This window comes from Cutaneotrichosporon oleaginosum (assembly GCF_008065305.1).
Source record: "Cutaneotrichosporon oleaginosum strain ATCC 20508 chromosome Unknown ATCC20508_contig03, whole genome shotgun sequence".
NCBI classification, from domain to species: Eukaryota; Fungi; Basidiomycota; class Tremellomycetes; order Trichosporonales; family Trichosporonaceae; genus Cutaneotrichosporon; species Cutaneotrichosporon oleaginosum.
Genome location: NW_027072172.1, coordinates 521,131 through 538,046, shown reverse-complemented (window position 1 = coordinate 538,046; position 16,916 = coordinate 521,131). Strand labels below are relative to the sequence as shown.

Sequence of the window (16,916 nt, the reverse complement as noted above, 5' to 3'; positions counted from 1 at the left end):
TCGATCATTATGGAAGGATTCGACCTGCCCATGAGTTTCGGTAAGAAGCCCAAGCGAGGGGGTGGTGCGCCGACTGTCAGCAAGCAGCGCATGGCTGAGACGAAGAGAGTGAGAACGATGGCACCAGCGGAAGCTGACAGCAGGCTCCTGTGCCTCCGCCGCGCGAAGCTCCTCCATCACAGCCTCTCCCAAGTTCCTCGGGTCCAAAATCAACCGAAAAAGACGAAGAAGAAGCCGGGCCGCAGCCGCCGAAGCGTAAGGCTGAGTCGGACGACAGCGACGACGAGTTTGAGCCCGAGGAAGACCGGACACCTGTGACACACGAGATCGTGCTCAAGGACCACACTAAGCTGGTCTCGGCGCTGGCGGTTGACCCGCCTGGCGCGCGCGTAGCGACGGGCAGTCACGACTATGACTGCAAGCTGTGGGACTTTGGGGGGATGGACTCGCGCCTGCGCCCGTTCAAGAGCTTCGAGCCGAACGGGACGTACTTTGTGCACGACCTCTCGTACAGCCCCGACGGCAAGCACCTGCTGGCGGTGAGCGGGACGTTCTACCCCAAGGTGTTTGGGCGCGACGGCAACGAGCCGAAGGAGTTCATGAAGGGCGACGTGTACATCCGCGACATGAAGGTGACGAAGGGGCACATCGCCGAGATCAACGCGGGCAAGTGGCATCCTACGGACAACGCCGTGTTCCTGACGTGCGCGAACGACAGCACGCTGCGCGTGTGGGACGTACGCGATACAAGCAAGCAGAAACACGTCGTCGTCGTCCGCTCCAAGGCGCGCGGGAACAAGACACGCGTCACCAGCTGCTGCTGGAGCCCAGATGGCAAGATGATCGCCGCAGGGTGTACGGACGGCGCGGTGCATGTGTGGAGCACGAGCTCGAACTATGCGCGGCCGGACAAGAGTAACGAGAAGGCGCATGAGAAGGATGCGGAGATTACGTGCGTCGCGTTCTCTCCCGACAGCAGGCGCCTCGTCAGCCGGTGCCAGGACGGGACGATCAAGCGTAAGCCTGGCTGTGCGCCTTCGCTGACTCCAGTGTGGGATCCGAAGAACTTGCGGCAGCCGCTCGCGACAGCGAGCGGTATCGACAACAGGTACTCTGAGACCGAAGTGGCGTGGTCTCCCGACGGCCGGTTCGTGCTTGCGGGTACGGCCGTGAACCCGAAGGACGACGCTGCGGTGGGCGAGGTTCTCTTCCTCTCGTCCGACGACCTGTCGGTCCAGCGTCGCGTGCCGATTGCCAAGGCTTCAGTCGTGCGCGTACAATGGCACAGTCGAATCAATCAGCTCTTCGCGTCGTGCTCCAATGGCGAAGTGTACGTCCTCTACTCGCCGCACGCCAGTATCCACGGTGCGCTGCTCCCGCTCGCAAAGATGCCGCGTGCCAAGCCGCGGGACGTGAGCTACACGACAGCGGACCTCGCACCGGTTGTCTTCGCGCCAGATGAGCACGGCCAGATCAGCGCCGATCAGCGACACGGTCTCAGCCTGCATCAAATGGAGAAGCGCGCGAAACGGTTCAAACCCACCGAGCCGCTGACGGGTGCGGGCCGGGGCGGGCGCATCGGCGCGAGCGCTACTGCGGGCTTCGTGCAGGAGATCTTTGGGAATCGCGTCGGCCTTGAGGACCCGCGCGAGGCGCTGCTCAAGTACGCGACGAAGGAGGAGCAGGAACGCGTCAGGTTCCTCGCCAAGTCGCCGCCGCCAGGGCGCGACGACTAGTCGGTGCGCAGGACGCGGCGCGTTCTTGCGGCCCCGCGGCCTCAGGCGCGGCTGATCGTTCCGTCGCGTCACATCGTATATGCATGGATATGTGCGCGATGAAGTAGTATGCTGCCCTCGCAATTGATGACATCACGTTGATAAATTGTGGCCCACTGGCAACTATTTGCCTACAATGGCTAGCACTATGCATGCGATGGTGCGCTAACGTTTGCTGCAATAGAACTAGTGCTCTTCGCCTCCTCGCCACTGCTTTTTCCAAGCTACCCGCATGTGATTCTGTGTTTTGCTTGATGTGACGCCGATCGCAGTGTCGTATAAAGACCTCACTCATCGTGGCCACCTAGACACACCATCTTCCCTCGCCATCTACGCATCTATCCGCTGCACTATCATACCATCACGAAGCCATGTTGTTCCTACCCAATTGCCCAGGAGATGCCAGTGGTAAAAACAAGGGCAGTAAGTGTTTGCACGCCAAACACGCTGACGCAGACTGGTGCGTAGTTGTCTCGTCGACGGACAACCGCACGTACTACTGCATTTACTGCGGCAGCGAGCTGCTCTAGCTAGATTGGAACCCGATCTGAACTGGCAGAGTAGTGTTAGAGAATGTTCATAATGAATTGCGCTACGCAGGGAAACTCGGATTCAGTCACACCGCTGGAGGCGGTTGCATTTCGACGAGACTATGCTCCGTCACTCCGTTTCACAAGCACGCAAGCACAACATGGGGCTGATGTTACTCCGCTAACACCATCCCGAGTGCGGCGCACAGTGCGGTGCATCGCAGTGCGGTGCTTCGTGTTCGCCACGTTCGCGGACGGCCGTGCGTCACTCTGCATCACTTCGTGTCGAGAATTGATTGCGGCCCGTACCGTATACGCTGCGACCCGCCACCCACCCCAACAGCCCGCTGAATTCGTGTTGTTCCTCGCCATCAATTCATGTCTCAGCTCCACCGTTCGTCAGCCGTATTCACCAGTCGTATGGCCCATATGCGCCCCAGATGGCTGTCTCGGACCAGAGCATAAACTTTCGCACTCCTATCTTTCAGCCGCTACTTAAATCGCTCTTCCTCGCTTCCTTCCTCGCCACTTCCTCCAACCGTCTCCGCTCCACCTAGGACACCTCACCACCGCTCCTCCTCGCACCGCACAATCTTCATCACGATGCTTTCCATCGTCAAGAGCAAGCTCATCTTCAGCAAGGTCAAGGGTGGCAAAGGCAAGAACACCAACCGCGACATGCCGCCACCTTGCATGGGTAACTCGCTGAAGGAGAACGCTGGCCGTAAGTGATTCGCCTGAGTCGGCCGTCGCCGTCCATTTGGAGCAATGCAGCACTGATACCAGAGCCGTGCGTGCTCGTCGATCGTCCCGACTTCCCTCCGAGCTTTCAGCTCTGCACTTATTGCCTGCGACTCTATGTCCCGATCCCTTCCCAGACTTTCTAGAGTCATCAATGGTGGAGAGATTGGTTTCTTGAGTGGTCGCCCGGTGACGTGCGCACGTGGACTGATGTAATTGCATTGCAGAAGTACGGTTGCCGTCGCCTCGTAAACTCTCGCAGCTATCTAGATCTCGCTCCGTATCTCGCTACATCTCGCGAGATTGAGATTGGCTCTGCCTGATCTTGGGCGCTCTTCCGGGCGCCAAATCCTCCGCCCGACGCCCGACGGCACAACCCGACGCCACGGCCTGACCCCACTGCTCGCTGCCGACTGGGACCCGACGCACGGCTGCAGGGCATGGCGCCGTCCGCGCCGTCCACACTGTGCGCCCCGGAGTCATCAGCCGCCCAAGCAGCCGGAACGTGAGGAAACAAAGTTCGGGCCGTGCCCCCGCAGTTGGACAGCGGCAGCAGACTGACGGCATCTGCTGCGGCGTTGGACGCGACTTCTTTCAGCCCTGTCCACATCCTTCGGCTTGCACTTGGGTCGGGCAAAGTCCTCGGCGGGTGTTCTGCTCGGACATGAAATCGGAGGCTGGAGAACTAACCGTGACTCACATGACCCTGACATGACGAAGCAGCGCCCCGTTCCGCAGCATGGAATGATCAGGAATCATCCCATCTTTGTTGTTCTGTTCGAGTCGATTAGCGAGTGCCGCTGTTAGTTGCTGAATCACTGTTTATCGCCGAGACATGTGACATGCCTCAGTCTTTACAAGTTCAGGCGTCGCGGCAACCGCGGCCGCCAAACTTGTGCCCCGCCGCTAAGTCGCCTGGCCGCGGGCCAGTCTTCGATGTGCTCCCGAGCGCTGCGGAGGCGCTATGGCGGGATCCTTTCGAAGAGCATGCGAAGAGCACAGTGCGAAGTGGGAACCGAGGCGCAGGCACATGCCACCGCACAGACGCGACGCGGCGTGCTTCTTTGCCTTTTCCTGCCACGCCTGCCGGCCACCCGGTCACAGCCGAGCGCAAGCCGGAGTCTGAGCGCAAGCACCACATCTGGGTGTCTGGCTGGCGGCTGGCGCAGCAGCTGGCGGCCTTGCGGCATCGCGGCGGGCTATATCTCTGGCTCGCTCGCCCCGAGTCTCGAACATCCACACCAAGAATGACGACCTGGATCCAGTGTCCCGGCGACGCGTGGGGGAGCAACCGCGGGCGTGCGTATCCTCGTTCTCGGCGCATGATGCTCACCTCCGCCAGACAAATGCTGCCCCTTCAAACTACCAGACGGGCGCGTCATCTGCCAGTTCTGTCGCCTCCAAGTGTAACCCGCCATACCGCCTCCGACCCGACCTCGTAATCTCGCGCCTAGACGCACGCGCATACAATGTAGCCCTTCTGTACGCTTATATTTAGTGGTTTGAACTCTTTGACTGGATGCTCACTGCTCATCTCATCTGATAACTCGATCACGCGGCGCGTCTCGCTCCTCGCTTCGGAACTGATGGCTTCCTCGACCGGTACTTACAGGCTGATGCGATCACGGCGGGCGCCGCTCGGACGCTGCCCACATCACTTGCTGTCCGCTCTCGTCGGACAGCGGGGGATGGTGGCCCATGCCTAATGTCTCGCAAGTCATATCCTCCCTGCTCCTCTCATGCTGAACTTCTTCTCTCGCCGCTTCTTTTACTCACAACTTGACGCCTTGAGTCCGTTCTTGACGCCTACACTGTCGCTTCCGGTCTCAAACCCCAGATGTTCTCCACTACCCCGTCTCCACTGCCATCGGCATTAGACATCGTCTGCTATGGCGACAGCGACGGTGAAAACCGTGGATGTGAGGCGTCCCTTCGCTTCCCAGCGCTTGCTCTGCTGACTCTAGCGTACTGCATCCCCGTTGCCTACACCGACGGCTACTCATGGCGCATCGTCTGCCGGTTCTGCGGGCTACAGTGCTAGCAACCACGGGTACGCATTTGCTTTGCGTACGCAAGTCCAGTTATATCCCGAGACGGAGTGTCTCCGCCACAACAAATATTGGATGATTTACTTATACCCATACCAAGCACCACGTATACGCCTTTCCGTTTCTTTGTCGTCGCCGCTTCTGAAGTTTGCTCTCCACCAAATTTCTGTCAGAAATTTTGTGCTCGTTCTGCTCGAGCTCGATCTTGTCTTCTGCAATACTTGGCTCGCCCCGGGGTCGAACCCAGACCCAGCTCGGGCCATCTGCCACCACATTCCGCGTCGTTCACGCAAACACGAAACGGCGCGCCACGGTGCGAGAGGCCGCCACCCACAGGGTGTTGCATCGTCGTCACGGATTAAGCTCAGAAGCAAGCTGTCACGGGGACCACCTGCACTGTTTCAGGTAAACTGGACGCCCGCAAAGAAGTCTGTAAGACGCAGGTGGGACTCGATCACTTCCGCCACACTCCGCGCAATGCACAATCGCGCTGAGCCGCCTCCCCGCACCACTGCGTCTGTACTTACATCTCGCACTCGGAGTTGTCGTTGGAATAGGTAATATTCCAGTTGTTTGTTTGACTTCGAGTTGCGGAACTCATCTTCATGATCGCAAGATCGCCAGTCTCACTTCTCGACCCTCTCCAACGGAAGCTCTTTCCGCGCTTGGTCCCTCGTCCAATCCCGAAACATGCTTATGCCGCACATGTGATTGCTCCACACCATGTGCAGCTACGTTACTCGTCAACACCTCGACACACCTCGCCACGCAATTTCTCGCCGCGCCCCTGCGAGTCTCTGTGATGTTTGTCATTTGCCCACGCTATCAGCGGGCACTTGGCTCCGCACCTCGAGTGCAACACGCTCACCGCTTCGGCGCCGCTCGCCCTGCGGCGCCACATCGCTCGCACCACCATGCCCCCGCGGCTCCCACAACATGCGTCCTCGTCGCCGACCGCGCTACCGCGCCACCGTGGCCTCGGCCCAGCTCGCCACCATCGCTCCGCGCACGCCGGGGCAAGCCACTTGTTACTCGCCCCGCTCTGGGATTATAATTGGAAGCCCGCCCCGCTTCTCGTCGACATCCACCTTTTAAAGCCCAGCGCCGCCTCCCACCAAGGCCAGCTCTACAAGGTAGCTCCGACCCAGGCATGCACCCGCAGCCGCAGTACCCCACATACCCGCACCTTCACCAAGCCCCACCCATGCCCAGTCCGTCATATTCGTCGGCTTGCACGCCAGCGCCCGTCGCACCGCCGCAGCACTCTGCGAAACGTTGCGAGTGGATCGAATGTCCGGGCGCCGGAGACGGGAGTAACAAGGGCCGTGCGTACCGCTTCGTCCAGGCTGACCCAGACGCATGTGAAGAGACGTGGAAGTGGGTCTTGAAGAAGAAGGTCGCTGTGTGCCTGCATTGCGGGTTGCAAGTGTAGTCCGAGTGAGAGGGAGTTAAGTGAGGTCACCTCTTGCGCGACTTTGCGGCTGACGGAAGTCGGCTAATCATAAACATGGAGAAGTAGAGGTGGGGATCCGGGTGTGAGAGGGTTGTAAACAAAATAGGTGGATGTAAACGCGTCTGTATTGGCAGGTTGGTTGGCCCTCGGCCCCACTAATGAGCACAGCCCGCTCATCAAACCGACTTCGCCTGTCTATCACTGCTGACTTCGGCATGATCGTCACTGCTCGCTACGACAGTAACATGTTACATTATCTTGATTGCGCCAGTGCACAACCATACATCGTATCTATACATACATGTACACCCAATGGTTATGGGTTCATTAACAGGAGTGCTGTATCGCAAGTAGACTGCGCCGTCGAGGCCAATGATGATGCCGGATGCTTATGTGCTCCCCCCTCTGCACGGCAAAACAACAAACACTACTCCGTCCAGGAACCTGAGCTGCTCATGGTGTCGTCCATATGCTCATGCTCATGCGTGTCTGCAGGTCTAGGGAAAACAATCACACGGGCAGTCGGCCTATGCAAGCGATGCGAACTCGGGGGACATCTCGCTTCGACAATAGTCGCAGACCACAATCCCATCGCCGCAGTCGACTGGTTCACATGGCACTATATCAGCTCTTGGGCGCCGTGGACGTACATCCTCGGTTGGTCTTCCACCAGTCCCCTGGGCAGATGAGGACAGCATCGCTGTTCGTCTTGGTTTCGCGTGTTTCGCTGGTGGTCGTGTCGGTCATAGTGGGTCGTCGTGGGTGGCGGGATGGCATCACTTCACTGAGCAGGAGGCTACATATGGTGGCGGCTGTGATGGCTGTCACGGCGCGAAGCGCACAGAGGTGCAGAGGTCACGAGAGCAGCGCGCGTGATGCTAATTTGCGACCACGCTTCCAAAGCAGTGTTCTGGCTGGCATGCGATCTGGGAGCTGCAGGAGGCAGAGTTTGAGTGAGCCTAGTTTGCCACCCATTCCGTCATCGCTCATAAGAGGAGAGGATTGTTATGATCTCAGCCTGATCACTAGATCACTGGGCAAGCCAGATGCCTCAGCGTCTTTGCTTCAGTCTTTACAGACTCCGACGACCATCGGTGTAGACTCGGCAGTGCAGAACGACGGAAAGAGCAACGAAATGGCTTGGCTCGGTGGTGGCCAGACCATTTGGCTGACGCCGTGTGCCTGGGCCGGATCCCAACCGGCGCGACGCCTCCTGACGTCCTGACGCCCTCAGTTTATCGCATCTTGTAATCTCCCACTCTCTCTCTCTCTCGCCATGTCCTCCCCCCAGCCCGCCATGCCCGCCACGCCCACTCCCATCTCCCTCGTCGGCATCACCGGCCTCACGGGCAGCGCTGCGCTGGCGTGCCTCCTCTCCGCACCTGTCCCCTTCGCAATCACGGCATTCTCGCGCCGCCCCGCCCCCGCCACTGCCGACACGCCCGGCACGACGTACAACAACGTCGTGGGCGAGCTCGCGCCCACGCCCGCCAAGGTCGGGTCGCCGGGCGGCATCTTCGTCTCCTGTCTCGGCACGACGCGCGCCGACGTCGGCGGGATCGACAAGCAGCGCGTGATTGACCTGGACATGAATCGCGACCTCGCGCAGCAGGCGCGCAAGGACGGCGCCGAGACTGTGCGTGTCACCTTCCTTCTTCTCCTCCCGCTTCATGTGCCCGCGCTCACACCAGGTCATGCTTGTGTCCACGTCGATGGCTAACTCGGCTGCGTGGTTTGCCTACCCCAAGATGAAGGGCGAGCTTGAGGACGCAGTCAAGGGCATGGGCTTCCGCCGCACCATCCTGCTCCGTCCCGGCGCGCTCCTGTACGACGGTGACCGGTGAGTCTGTCCATGGGGCGTGGGAATCGAGATGCGGCCGTCCTTCGGTGGTTGCGGACGCATGACTTTCTCCCACTCACATCCGCTTGCTTCCTTGCGCCCTCGCGCCTTTGCTTGCGCTCATCTCAGTAACATCAAGCGCACAGCCGAGAGCCTGTACGTCTCGACGCTCAAGGGACTGCGCGCGATCGGCGTGCCGACAACCTCGCTGGCCGTAGACGCTGAAGACGTGGGTGCGGCGATCGCGCAGCTCGCGATCCACCCGCCACCTGAGGGCGTGACGGAGCTGTACAACGACGACATGATCAAGCTCGCCAACGAGTTCCGTGCTGCGCAGAACAAGGCGCGCCAGGCGTAGTTGCTGCCCGAGAGCTTCGATTCCCCCGCCCCAGGATACCCCGCCGTCTTATACATGTACCACGGACAGTCGCACATAGATGACACGATAATGACATGCATGATGATCTATGTTTTAGTTGGACCGAGCACGACTCCCCCGTGAACTGCCGCGCGCTCGGGGCACTCGAAGACATGAGAGGCTAGTCGACACGCACAGCACTGTACAGCCTGCGCGTGGCCCACCACGACGCGGTCGCACCTATGCTCCCGAGCAAGAGGAAGGTGAGGAGAGAGGCAAGGAAACTAATGTCAGCGAGACCGTGAACGGGGAAACTCACAGGTAACCCAGATACAGGATGACAGAGGTGAAGCTGCCAAGGGAGAGACGGCTCGCCCAGTACCAGAGGCCGTAGACAAACACCCAGAAGGCTGCGCCGCCGCCGACGAGGAAAGAGCGCCAGTGCCACCGGTACTCCTCGGCACAGAGGATGAAGTACGTGAAGAGGATGGTGACGGTGGCGGTAGTGAGCGCGACGACAGCAAACGTGAGGAAGAGGAAGCCAAAGGCATAGTATGCGCGGTTGCCGAACAAGCTCGAGAGCATGAAGTACAGCTCGACGAACGCGGCGCCGAACGGTAGGATGCCGCCGATGATGGCGGCGGGCATCGGCTTGAGGTACCACGGGCAGGGGGGGATCTGGCGCGGAATCGAGTTTGTGCGCACGGGGTTGGCCCAGCCGCCGTGCTTCATGCCGAAGAAGTAGCCGGCGACGGTGAGGGGCACCGAGATGACGAACCACATCAGCAGGATGGCGAGAATGGTGCCGAAGGGGATCGCGCCGGACGCGCCAGTGAACACGAGGAGGAGGTTGAGCATGCCGATGATCGTGAAGACTATGGTCGGGAAGAGAACGGCGGTGAGGACGAGGTTCGGCTTCCACTGGTCGCCGCCGAGAGAGGCGTACACGCGCGCCGAGACGTACCCGGACACGCAACCGAAGAGGGTCCAGCAGATGAGGAGGACCGTCTCGAGCGACCCGCGGTTCGATGGCGAGAGGAAGCCGAAGAGCGCAAACACCAGCGTGACTAGCGTCATGCCGGCGAGGTGGAAACCGTTGCCGACAAGCACCGAGAGGAGCATCGGGCGCTGCGGCTGGCGGAATACCTCGCCGTGCACGAGCTTCCATCCATAGTCCTCTTGAACGTCGTCCGCGAGGTCAATCGCGTTGTAGCGCGAGATGTCCTTAGTGATTGTGCGATACAGGATGGTGGAGACAATGAAGCAGAGGAAGCCGACAATGACGAGCGAGTTGATGAGCGAGAACCAATGGATCTTGGGGTCGAAGACGTGCAGGTAACTGTCCCAACGGAGCGACCATGGCACGTCGGACTCGCGGAATTGCACCGAGTACGTGTAGTAGAACTCATTGTCGGCAGTCTCAGAGAGGTAGAGCGGCTTGTCGAGGATGTTGCAGTTGGGCGTTTCCTCTCCTGCGACAATGCTGTCAACACTGCGAGGGTAGACCATCACGCCGACAACACGAATCTTGTCCTCGGCGCGCTTGTGGTAGTCGATGTAGATGTCGTAATGGTTGTTGAGAGCGGGCTTCTCGTCCGAGCCTACATTGTTATACCCGTGCGAGCCAAGCTGGAAGCCCTGCCCGTCGAGGAACTGTTCACCGGTCCGCGCGTCCTTCTTGAGCTCGGCGCCCGGCAGCCCGTCGATGATGAAGTTGAGCCCGTAGTCCTGGCGGATAAGGTCGTGGACGAACTTTGCATCGTTGCCCGGCAACTTGCTCCGGCACAGCCTGATACACCTGTTGTCGTTGAGCATTTTGATGTCGAAAGGCGAGGAGAGGATACGATCACCGAATAGGATCGAGCCGAGCGACTCGGGCTGCTTAACGGGCCCGCCTTCAGGCTGGCAGAAGTGGAAGCGCGGGTCGTAATAGTCGTAGGAGATGAGGGAGCGGAGAGTGGCGTTCAGCATCGGCGTGACCGTGTTGACGAAGACGTCGACCTTATCGCCTGCCTTGTAGTCTCGTGGCGCGGAGCCGGGGAGATAGAAAGCCGACACAGGGGCAGCTGCCGCGGCCGCGAGCGCGGCGAGCGCGGCGAAGTGCATGGTGGGAGAGAGGGGTGGAGGAGCCGCCGAGACGGAGAAGGGATGCGAGACGCGTTGGTGGGAGAGTGAGCCGTGTGGACGGTGTTTTGGTGGTGTGAGAGAGATCTGAGGATGTCAAGAGGAATGAGGCAATGTCGAGGTGGAAGCCGAGACGCGTCTTGGTCGTCTGCCGCGAGCAGGCGGGATGTGACTCTGCGACACCAGGCACCGACTTTTGCGAATGCTGTGAATGCAATCAAGAAGATTCGAACGAGCGACCTTGGGCCGGCCAAGTTCCGGATTGCCGCGGCTCAATCTGGACACGTGGACAGTACAGTCACGTGACTGAGGGGCGCTGGGTCATCCATGTGCCCGCTGAGTCAATCAATCGGCTGCGCCGGAAGGGCCGGAGATGACCCACCCAACTCCAACACTGCGCTTATGTCCGGCTACGAAAAGGAAAGTTCACCAATCCACCGACGAGACGACGCCATCACTGTCCACCGATCCACCGGCATCTCTCCTCTTCCAACAACACCATCATCTATCCTTCATCCCAGTTGTATTCTAATTTCCGACATGTCGGCGCCCACACACCACTCCGTGCCAGCCGAGGTGCCGTCACCGTTCGTCTTTGACCCCGTCGAGGACGCTGTGGCCGCCATCAAGGCCGGCGAGTTCGTGGTCGTCATGGACGACGAGGACCGCGAGAACGAGGGCGATGTCATCTGCGCCGCGTCCAAGATCACCGAGGAGGGCATGGCGTGGTTCATCAAGTGGACGAGGTGAGCATCGCGTGTTGGTTCTGCTGGCGAGGCGACACGAGGCGACTCGCACTCGTTCGGCGCTCGGCATCCGGACGCGCCGGTACCGGTATCGTCAAGGACGGCACTGGGCTGTCTGTGACACAACGATACTAGCTCCCTTTCTTTGCCCCTTAGTCCCAATCTGGGCCGCAGCTGACGCCCAGCGGGTTCATTTGCCTGTCGATGCCGCCGTCCCGCCTCCAGGAGCTGCGGCTCCCGCCCCTCCTCGCCGCCAGCGGCTCCAGCGAAGACCCCAAGGGGACGGCGTACCACCTGACGATTGATGCCAACAGCGGCAAGCACCCCACGACGACGGGCATCAGCGCGCACGACCGCGCTCTCGCGTCCCGCCTCGTTGCGAGCGGCGCTAGCGCCGACGAGTTCACGCGCCCCGGGCATCTCGTGCCCCTCCGCTACACCCCGGGCGGGACGCGCGTGCGGTTCGGGCACACCGAGGCGGCCGTCGGTGAGTGCGACTGCGCTGGGCTTGGCGGGCTAGGGCATGCTGGGCAGTGCCGAAAAGTGGAGGCGGGAATGTTCGGCGCGGATCTGCCGCGATTCGGCGATCTATCTGCAGTGATCCTCTGATCTGCGTTGTGTGTGGGCTCAACGTGCACGTCTCTCGTGATCTCGTGGACGTTGCACGCGGCGTAGAGGTTACACATCCGCACGGAGCCGGGGTAGTCACGGCTGAGCGTGTTCTCCCACCTTCCGCGGTGACAACTGTGGCAGCCAATTGGGCCCAAGCCAAAGCGCGTCAACGCGACTTGGAGGTAAACTGCTAAGCTCGACCTCTGGCGTTGGCATGTTGTCGCAGGGCGAGCTTGCTCTTCTCCTATTGCCTCCCCTCCGCATCGCCGTCATCGCTTGCAATCCCCTCGCCCGCCCCTGAGTCCTCGCCCCTCACCCCGCAGCCCGCAGCAGACGCCGCCACAGTAACGCTGACTCGCAGACCTGTGCTACCTCGCTGGCGAGCCGCCAGCTGGTCTCCTTTGCGAGCTCGTCCATCCCACCGACCCCAAGGGCAGCATGGCGCGCCGCGACGACTGCTGGCGCTTTGCGCGCGAGTGGGGCCTCAAGTGCATCAGCATCGAGGACATGCGCAAGTACCTCGCCACCGACAAGGGCGCTGCCGTGCCCAAGGCGTGAGCGCCAGCATCCGCGTTGTAGCTGGCTGGAGGATTGGTCGGAGGTGTGGCGAGAGGCGAGAAAAGCGAAGCAACCCATCGAGTCACCGAGGGGCGCCCCGAGTTTATTAGCGGATGGCGGAGACGGATACCCAGTCGCTGCGAGCGACATGCGAGCACGGCTGCGAGGAGCGGAATGGGAGGCGTGGTCGTGCTCATCTGCATACGGCATGGATTACAACTCTTGGATCGGTGGGGCGAAATATCAGACGAGGCGCAGCGGCACGCTGATAATCATGCTCCGCTGATCTCCTGATTAACCACAAAGTAACCCTGGCATAGCCATCCATGCCCTCTACAACAGTCTAATGCTATTTCACAAACATGAGCACTATCAAGCTAGCAATGCCGATGATTCCGCTGGTACAACGCCGAGGCCCACTGATATGAAGTAAGGCATCCGCTCAAAGCTTGAACAGGAATCCGAGATCGTCAACAGTTAGCTTGCCAAGAGCGGCGTCAGGGTCGCGGCTCAGCGCCGCGTCCGTCATCGCAAGCTTTTTGGCCTGCAACTGGACGATCTGGTCCTCGATCGAGTCCTCCACGACCAGCTTGATGACCTTGACCGGGCGCTTCTGCCCGAGACGGTGGATACGGTCCATGGCCTGATACTCAACCGATGGGTTCCACCACGAGTCCATCATAAAGACCATGCTCGCCTCCGTGAGGTTCTGTTGTTAGCTCCTCCTTATATCTCAACCCACGAGAGCGACACCTCCAGCTTTGAGCGAGATGAGGAAGACGGTGACGTTTGTGTTCTTCACTGGATGGTCAGCTAGATGTGTGCCTGAGTACTCACTGAAGTGCTGAATAGTCGCGTCGCGCTGCTGGGGTGTCATACCACCTTCGAGACGACAGATCTTGACGTCAGCTGTGACGTTAAAAAAAAGCCTACGTTGAATCCCGCACGCTGGAGACGGAAGGCGATGAGGTCCAGGAAGGAGACGAACTGGGAACTTGATGTCAGTCTACTCCCTGTATCGGCAACTCACAAGACCAGCGACTTGACAGTACAATCCTTGTCGCGCAGTTTCTCGAGCTCCTCTACGAGTGCCTCCAGCTTGGACGACGAGCGCCAATTGGCAATGTCAAGACGCGAAAGGATACCCTGCCTGGCCTTCTTTGACGAATCGTCAATCTCGATCGCCTCTTGCTCAAGATCGATGGAGATCTCGATATGGCACACGGGGCACTCGGGCTGATGTCAGATGCAGTGGCAAAGTAAAACGCACGCTGTGCCCTCGCAGCTGTTGCACCTCTAGATACTGGCGGATGCACTCGCGGTCGAACACGTGGTGACAGGCGGAGACGATCGCGTCCTCGGCCGTGTCGTTGCAAAGACGACACACCGTCCCCTCCTCCGAAGATTGCGCAAGCGAGCTGGTCTTGGAGCGGAGGACGAGATCGGGGTGGCAAGCCATCTGGCGCACTTAATGTCAGCGGACGCCAATGAGGCTGAATGGCAGCCGAACGTACTTCGAGTAATGAGAGAGAAAATATTGGAATAGTCTGAAAGGGTCAGCGAGCCCAGTCACAGGCACTCACTGTTCAACACGGTACCGGCCGTTACATAGGTGTTGAACTGACGCTTGGCGTTGGTGAAGAGGCTCATGTACAATTCCTTCTCCTGAGGAGAGAAGTAGTCGCGGCGGACGACGATTGTACGAGGCGGGAGGCCCAGATCATCAGCACGCTCCAACTTGGTGCGACTGTGGTCAGTAGGCGGATCACAGATAACGAGCTCACCGGAGCATCATACGGTCAAGCAAGACCTTGAGCTTCTTGAAAGCCGTCATGCCCGGCCCGCCAACTTCAATTCCATAGCGAGCGATAGGAGTAAGAATCTCCGAGTTCCACAGGGAGACGTGATCCATAGGTTTATGACCGCAGTCATCGCAATGGCGGCGATCCTTGAACGCCCAATGCAGCGACTTGCAGTCGCACTTCTTGCAGAAGTAGAAACTGGAGTCAGCAGATGGGAAAAAGTAGGATGCTCACCTGAATGGATCGGCGCCCAGGAAGCGGACGAGGGAATACAACTCGCCCACACGGTTTTGAAGGGGTGTACCAGACAGGCACCAACGATACTTGGCCTGGAGGGCAAAAGCAGCTTTGGCAGCGTTCGTGGTGCGTTCCTTGATGTTGTGGGCCTCGTCAAGCACAACGCTATAGGTGTCAGCAGGAAAACGTTGAGAGTGCGCTGCAGTCAGGAATGGATCAGCTACTCACCGGAACCACTCGAACGAGTGCATTGGTGACTGCTCCTTGAGAATCAAGTTACCGCGCTTGAATCCGCGCTGCTGACGGCGAAAAGATGCCTCAAGCGTACCGTACGACACAAGTACGACGTCAAACTTCTTGAGGTCCTCAGCCTTCATGCGACCTGCACCGTGCCAAAGGCAGACCTTGAACCCCTCGGCGTGCGTCTCGATCTCGTTCTTCCACTGCATAAGGGCAACAACGGGCGCGACAACAAGGGAGGGCTTGCGACGCGGCTCGGAGAGCAGAAGGGCGATAGTTTGAATACTGTCGTCGTCAGCGTTGGAGATTGCGACCAGCTCACGTCTTTCCCATGCCCATCTCGTCTGCAAGCATGCCTCCGCGCCACACTCCTTCCTCCTGCTTCTTCATCCAGTACAGGCTCTCCTTCTGGAACGGGAGGAGCGTGAGCTTGAGTGAAGGATGGGCCTCCATTGGGACGGGCTTCACTGGCTCGATGTTGGTCTCAAGGTCGCCCCAGCAGTCAACTAGTTCGGGGTGGTGCTGACATCAGCTACACGCCGCTTTTGAGCTCACCAAGCCCAGACGAATTTGGTTGCGCTCGCCCTGGGTGAGTTTGCGTCCCATCTTCTTCTTCAGTTTGGCCTCCAGCCGCCTGATAGTGAGTTTCTCCTCCTTGATGCGCTCCAGCTCCGCGTCCCGGTCAGCCTGCGATCTATGCTTCCAGGTAGGAGGCAGTTGATCGGCCGCACTGCCATTGAGGCGACGGCCCTTGGCTGCCTTCAACTTCTTCTTCGCGGGCTTCTTGGTATCCTCATCAGACACCTCATCAGACTCCTCAGCCTCGTCAGACTCTTCGTCGGAGAATGTTGAAAGAGGGGAGTCTGAGAAGGCGGAGTCCTCGACGTCTTCGGGGACAAGGTCTGGTGACGCGGAACTGTCAAGAGGCGTGGGAAGGGTGGACCCGGAGGTTGACGACTGCCCACGCGTCGCCCGCATCCGAACTGGAATCAGCTACAGCGGGCACCGACACTCACGTTGCGCGGCACGGGCAATAGCCGTGCGGTGAGGAGTTAAGCTCTTCCCTGCGCTCCTGGGCGTGGTTTTGGCTGTTGAGGTTGAGCTACTGCGAGAACGCGACCGGGATGCTCTCGTCGAAGGGGCACCATTCGATGCAGCGATAGCGCGCTGGAGTTGCTCGGCCTCCTCGTCCGAGTTGAAAGCGAAATCGTCATCATCATCGTCGTCATCATCGTCAGAGCCAGAAGTGACGGAAATGGCTGTGCGTGTGGGACGCCCTTTCCTCGCCCTAGACCTGCGGCCGGCGGCAAGGGGCTTCTCCTCCTCACTCGAGTCGTTCTGTGTTGGGCGGTCAGGCTCCGATTCGGTTGTGTCGCCATCAACCTCTTCCTTGACCTGTTCATCGATCTCGTCTTTCACTTCCTTATTGGCCTTGATCCGGGCCGAGCGCGAAAGCGTGAGATTATCGGAACTGGTCGTCTGCTCCATGCTGAGCTTAGAGCGGCGTGAGGGGACCACTACGGCCTCGAGAGCCTGGCGCTTGGCGGGGCGCTCAGACGAGGCTGCCGTCAGCGGAGGCGGGGGGTAAGAAATCAGAACGGAGGGACAAGGAACGGAGACTCACTGGCGCGCCGGCGGGTACGACTCGGCGAGTCGTCCATGTCCATGCTTTCGGGAGTGGCAAGTCCGGGTTCCTCCTTGACCTCTGGTGAGGCAGGTGAGTAGTTGGTCGCGGGTGTTGGGAGACCGCGGGAGCGAGTTGAGCGGCGCGGAGTCGTCATTGAGGATGAGGGAGTCGTTGTCGACAAAGGAAGGGGATGGAGGAGGAGGAGGTGAGGTGAGACTGAGCAGA

General features: G+C 59.8%; 7 protein-coding genes across 7 annotated transcripts; 4 read left to right on the top strand and 3 right to left on the bottom strand.

Annotated features, from left to right (window-relative positions):
- Positions 1 to 9: 9 nt before the first annotated feature.
- On the top strand, positions 10 to 1,736 carry COLE_03400 (uncharacterized protein; the record flags this gene model as incomplete). Its single annotated transcript, XM_018421240.2, has 3 exons — positions 10 to 108; positions 144 to 1,017; positions 1,051 to 1,736. 3 exons carry the CDS (start codon positions 10 to 12, stop codon positions 1,734 to 1,736), a joined length of 1,659 nt encoding a protein of 552 aa, XP_018280569.1.
- A 1,572-nt stretch (positions 1,737 to 3,308) lies between these two features.
- COLE_03399 (uncharacterized protein) lies at positions 3,309 to 3,656 on the bottom strand (the record flags this gene model as incomplete). Its single annotated transcript, XM_018425106.2, has 1 exon — positions 3,309 to 3,656. One exon carries the CDS (start codon positions 3,654 to 3,656, stop codon positions 3,309 to 3,311), a length of 348 nt encoding a protein of 115 aa, XP_018280570.1.
- A 232-nt stretch (positions 3,657 to 3,888) lies between these two features.
- Positions 3,889 to 4,456, top strand: COLE_03398 (uncharacterized protein; the record flags this gene model as incomplete). The annotated part of the gene is made up of 2 exons (XM_018422524.2): positions 3,889 to 4,345; positions 4,389 to 4,456. The coding sequence occupies 2 exons, from the start codon at positions 3,889 to 3,891 to the stop codon at positions 4,454 to 4,456; spliced, it is 525 nt and encodes a 174-aa protein (XP_018280571.1).
- A 3,367-nt stretch (positions 4,457 to 7,823) lies between these two features.
- On the top strand, positions 7,824 to 8,745 carry COLE_03397 (uncharacterized protein; the record flags this gene model as incomplete). Its single annotated transcript, XM_018422525.2, has 3 exons — positions 7,824 to 8,183; positions 8,239 to 8,387; positions 8,517 to 8,745. The coding sequence occupies 3 exons, from the start codon at positions 7,824 to 7,826 to the stop codon at positions 8,743 to 8,745; spliced, it is 738 nt and encodes a 245-aa protein (XP_018280572.1).
- Positions 8,746 to 8,926: 181 nt separating this feature from the next.
- Positions 8,927 to 10,851, bottom strand: COLE_03396 (uncharacterized protein; the record flags this gene model as incomplete). The annotated part of the gene is made up of 2 exons (XM_018421241.2): positions 8,927 to 9,029; positions 9,065 to 10,851. 2 exons carry the CDS (start codon positions 10,849 to 10,851, stop codon positions 8,927 to 8,929), a joined length of 1,890 nt encoding a protein of 629 aa, XP_018280573.1.
- Positions 10,852 to 11,409: 558 nt separating this feature from the next.
- On the top strand, positions 11,410 to 12,785 carry COLE_03395 (uncharacterized protein; the record flags this gene model as incomplete). Its single annotated transcript, XM_018422526.2, has 3 exons — positions 11,410 to 11,615; positions 11,801 to 12,102; positions 12,589 to 12,785. 3 exons carry the CDS (start codon positions 11,410 to 11,412, stop codon positions 12,783 to 12,785), a joined length of 705 nt encoding a protein of 234 aa, XP_018280574.1.
- A 442-nt stretch (positions 12,786 to 13,227) lies between these two features.
- On the bottom strand, positions 13,228 to 16,845 carry COLE_03394 (uncharacterized protein; the record flags this gene model as incomplete). Its single annotated transcript, XM_018422527.2, has 15 exons — positions 13,228 to 13,494; positions 13,528 to 13,586; positions 13,623 to 13,683; positions 13,719 to 13,779; positions 13,816 to 14,021; positions 14,056 to 14,252; positions 14,300 to 14,332; positions 14,369 to 14,532; positions 14,570 to 14,785; positions 14,822 to 14,989; positions 15,053 to 15,349; positions 15,387 to 15,586; positions 15,620 to 16,047; positions 16,081 to 16,626; positions 16,689 to 16,845. The coding sequence occupies 15 exons, from the start codon at positions 16,843 to 16,845 to the stop codon at positions 13,228 to 13,230; spliced, it is 3,060 nt and encodes a 1,019-aa protein (XP_018280575.1).
- Positions 16,846 to 16,916: the final 71 nt, after the last annotated feature.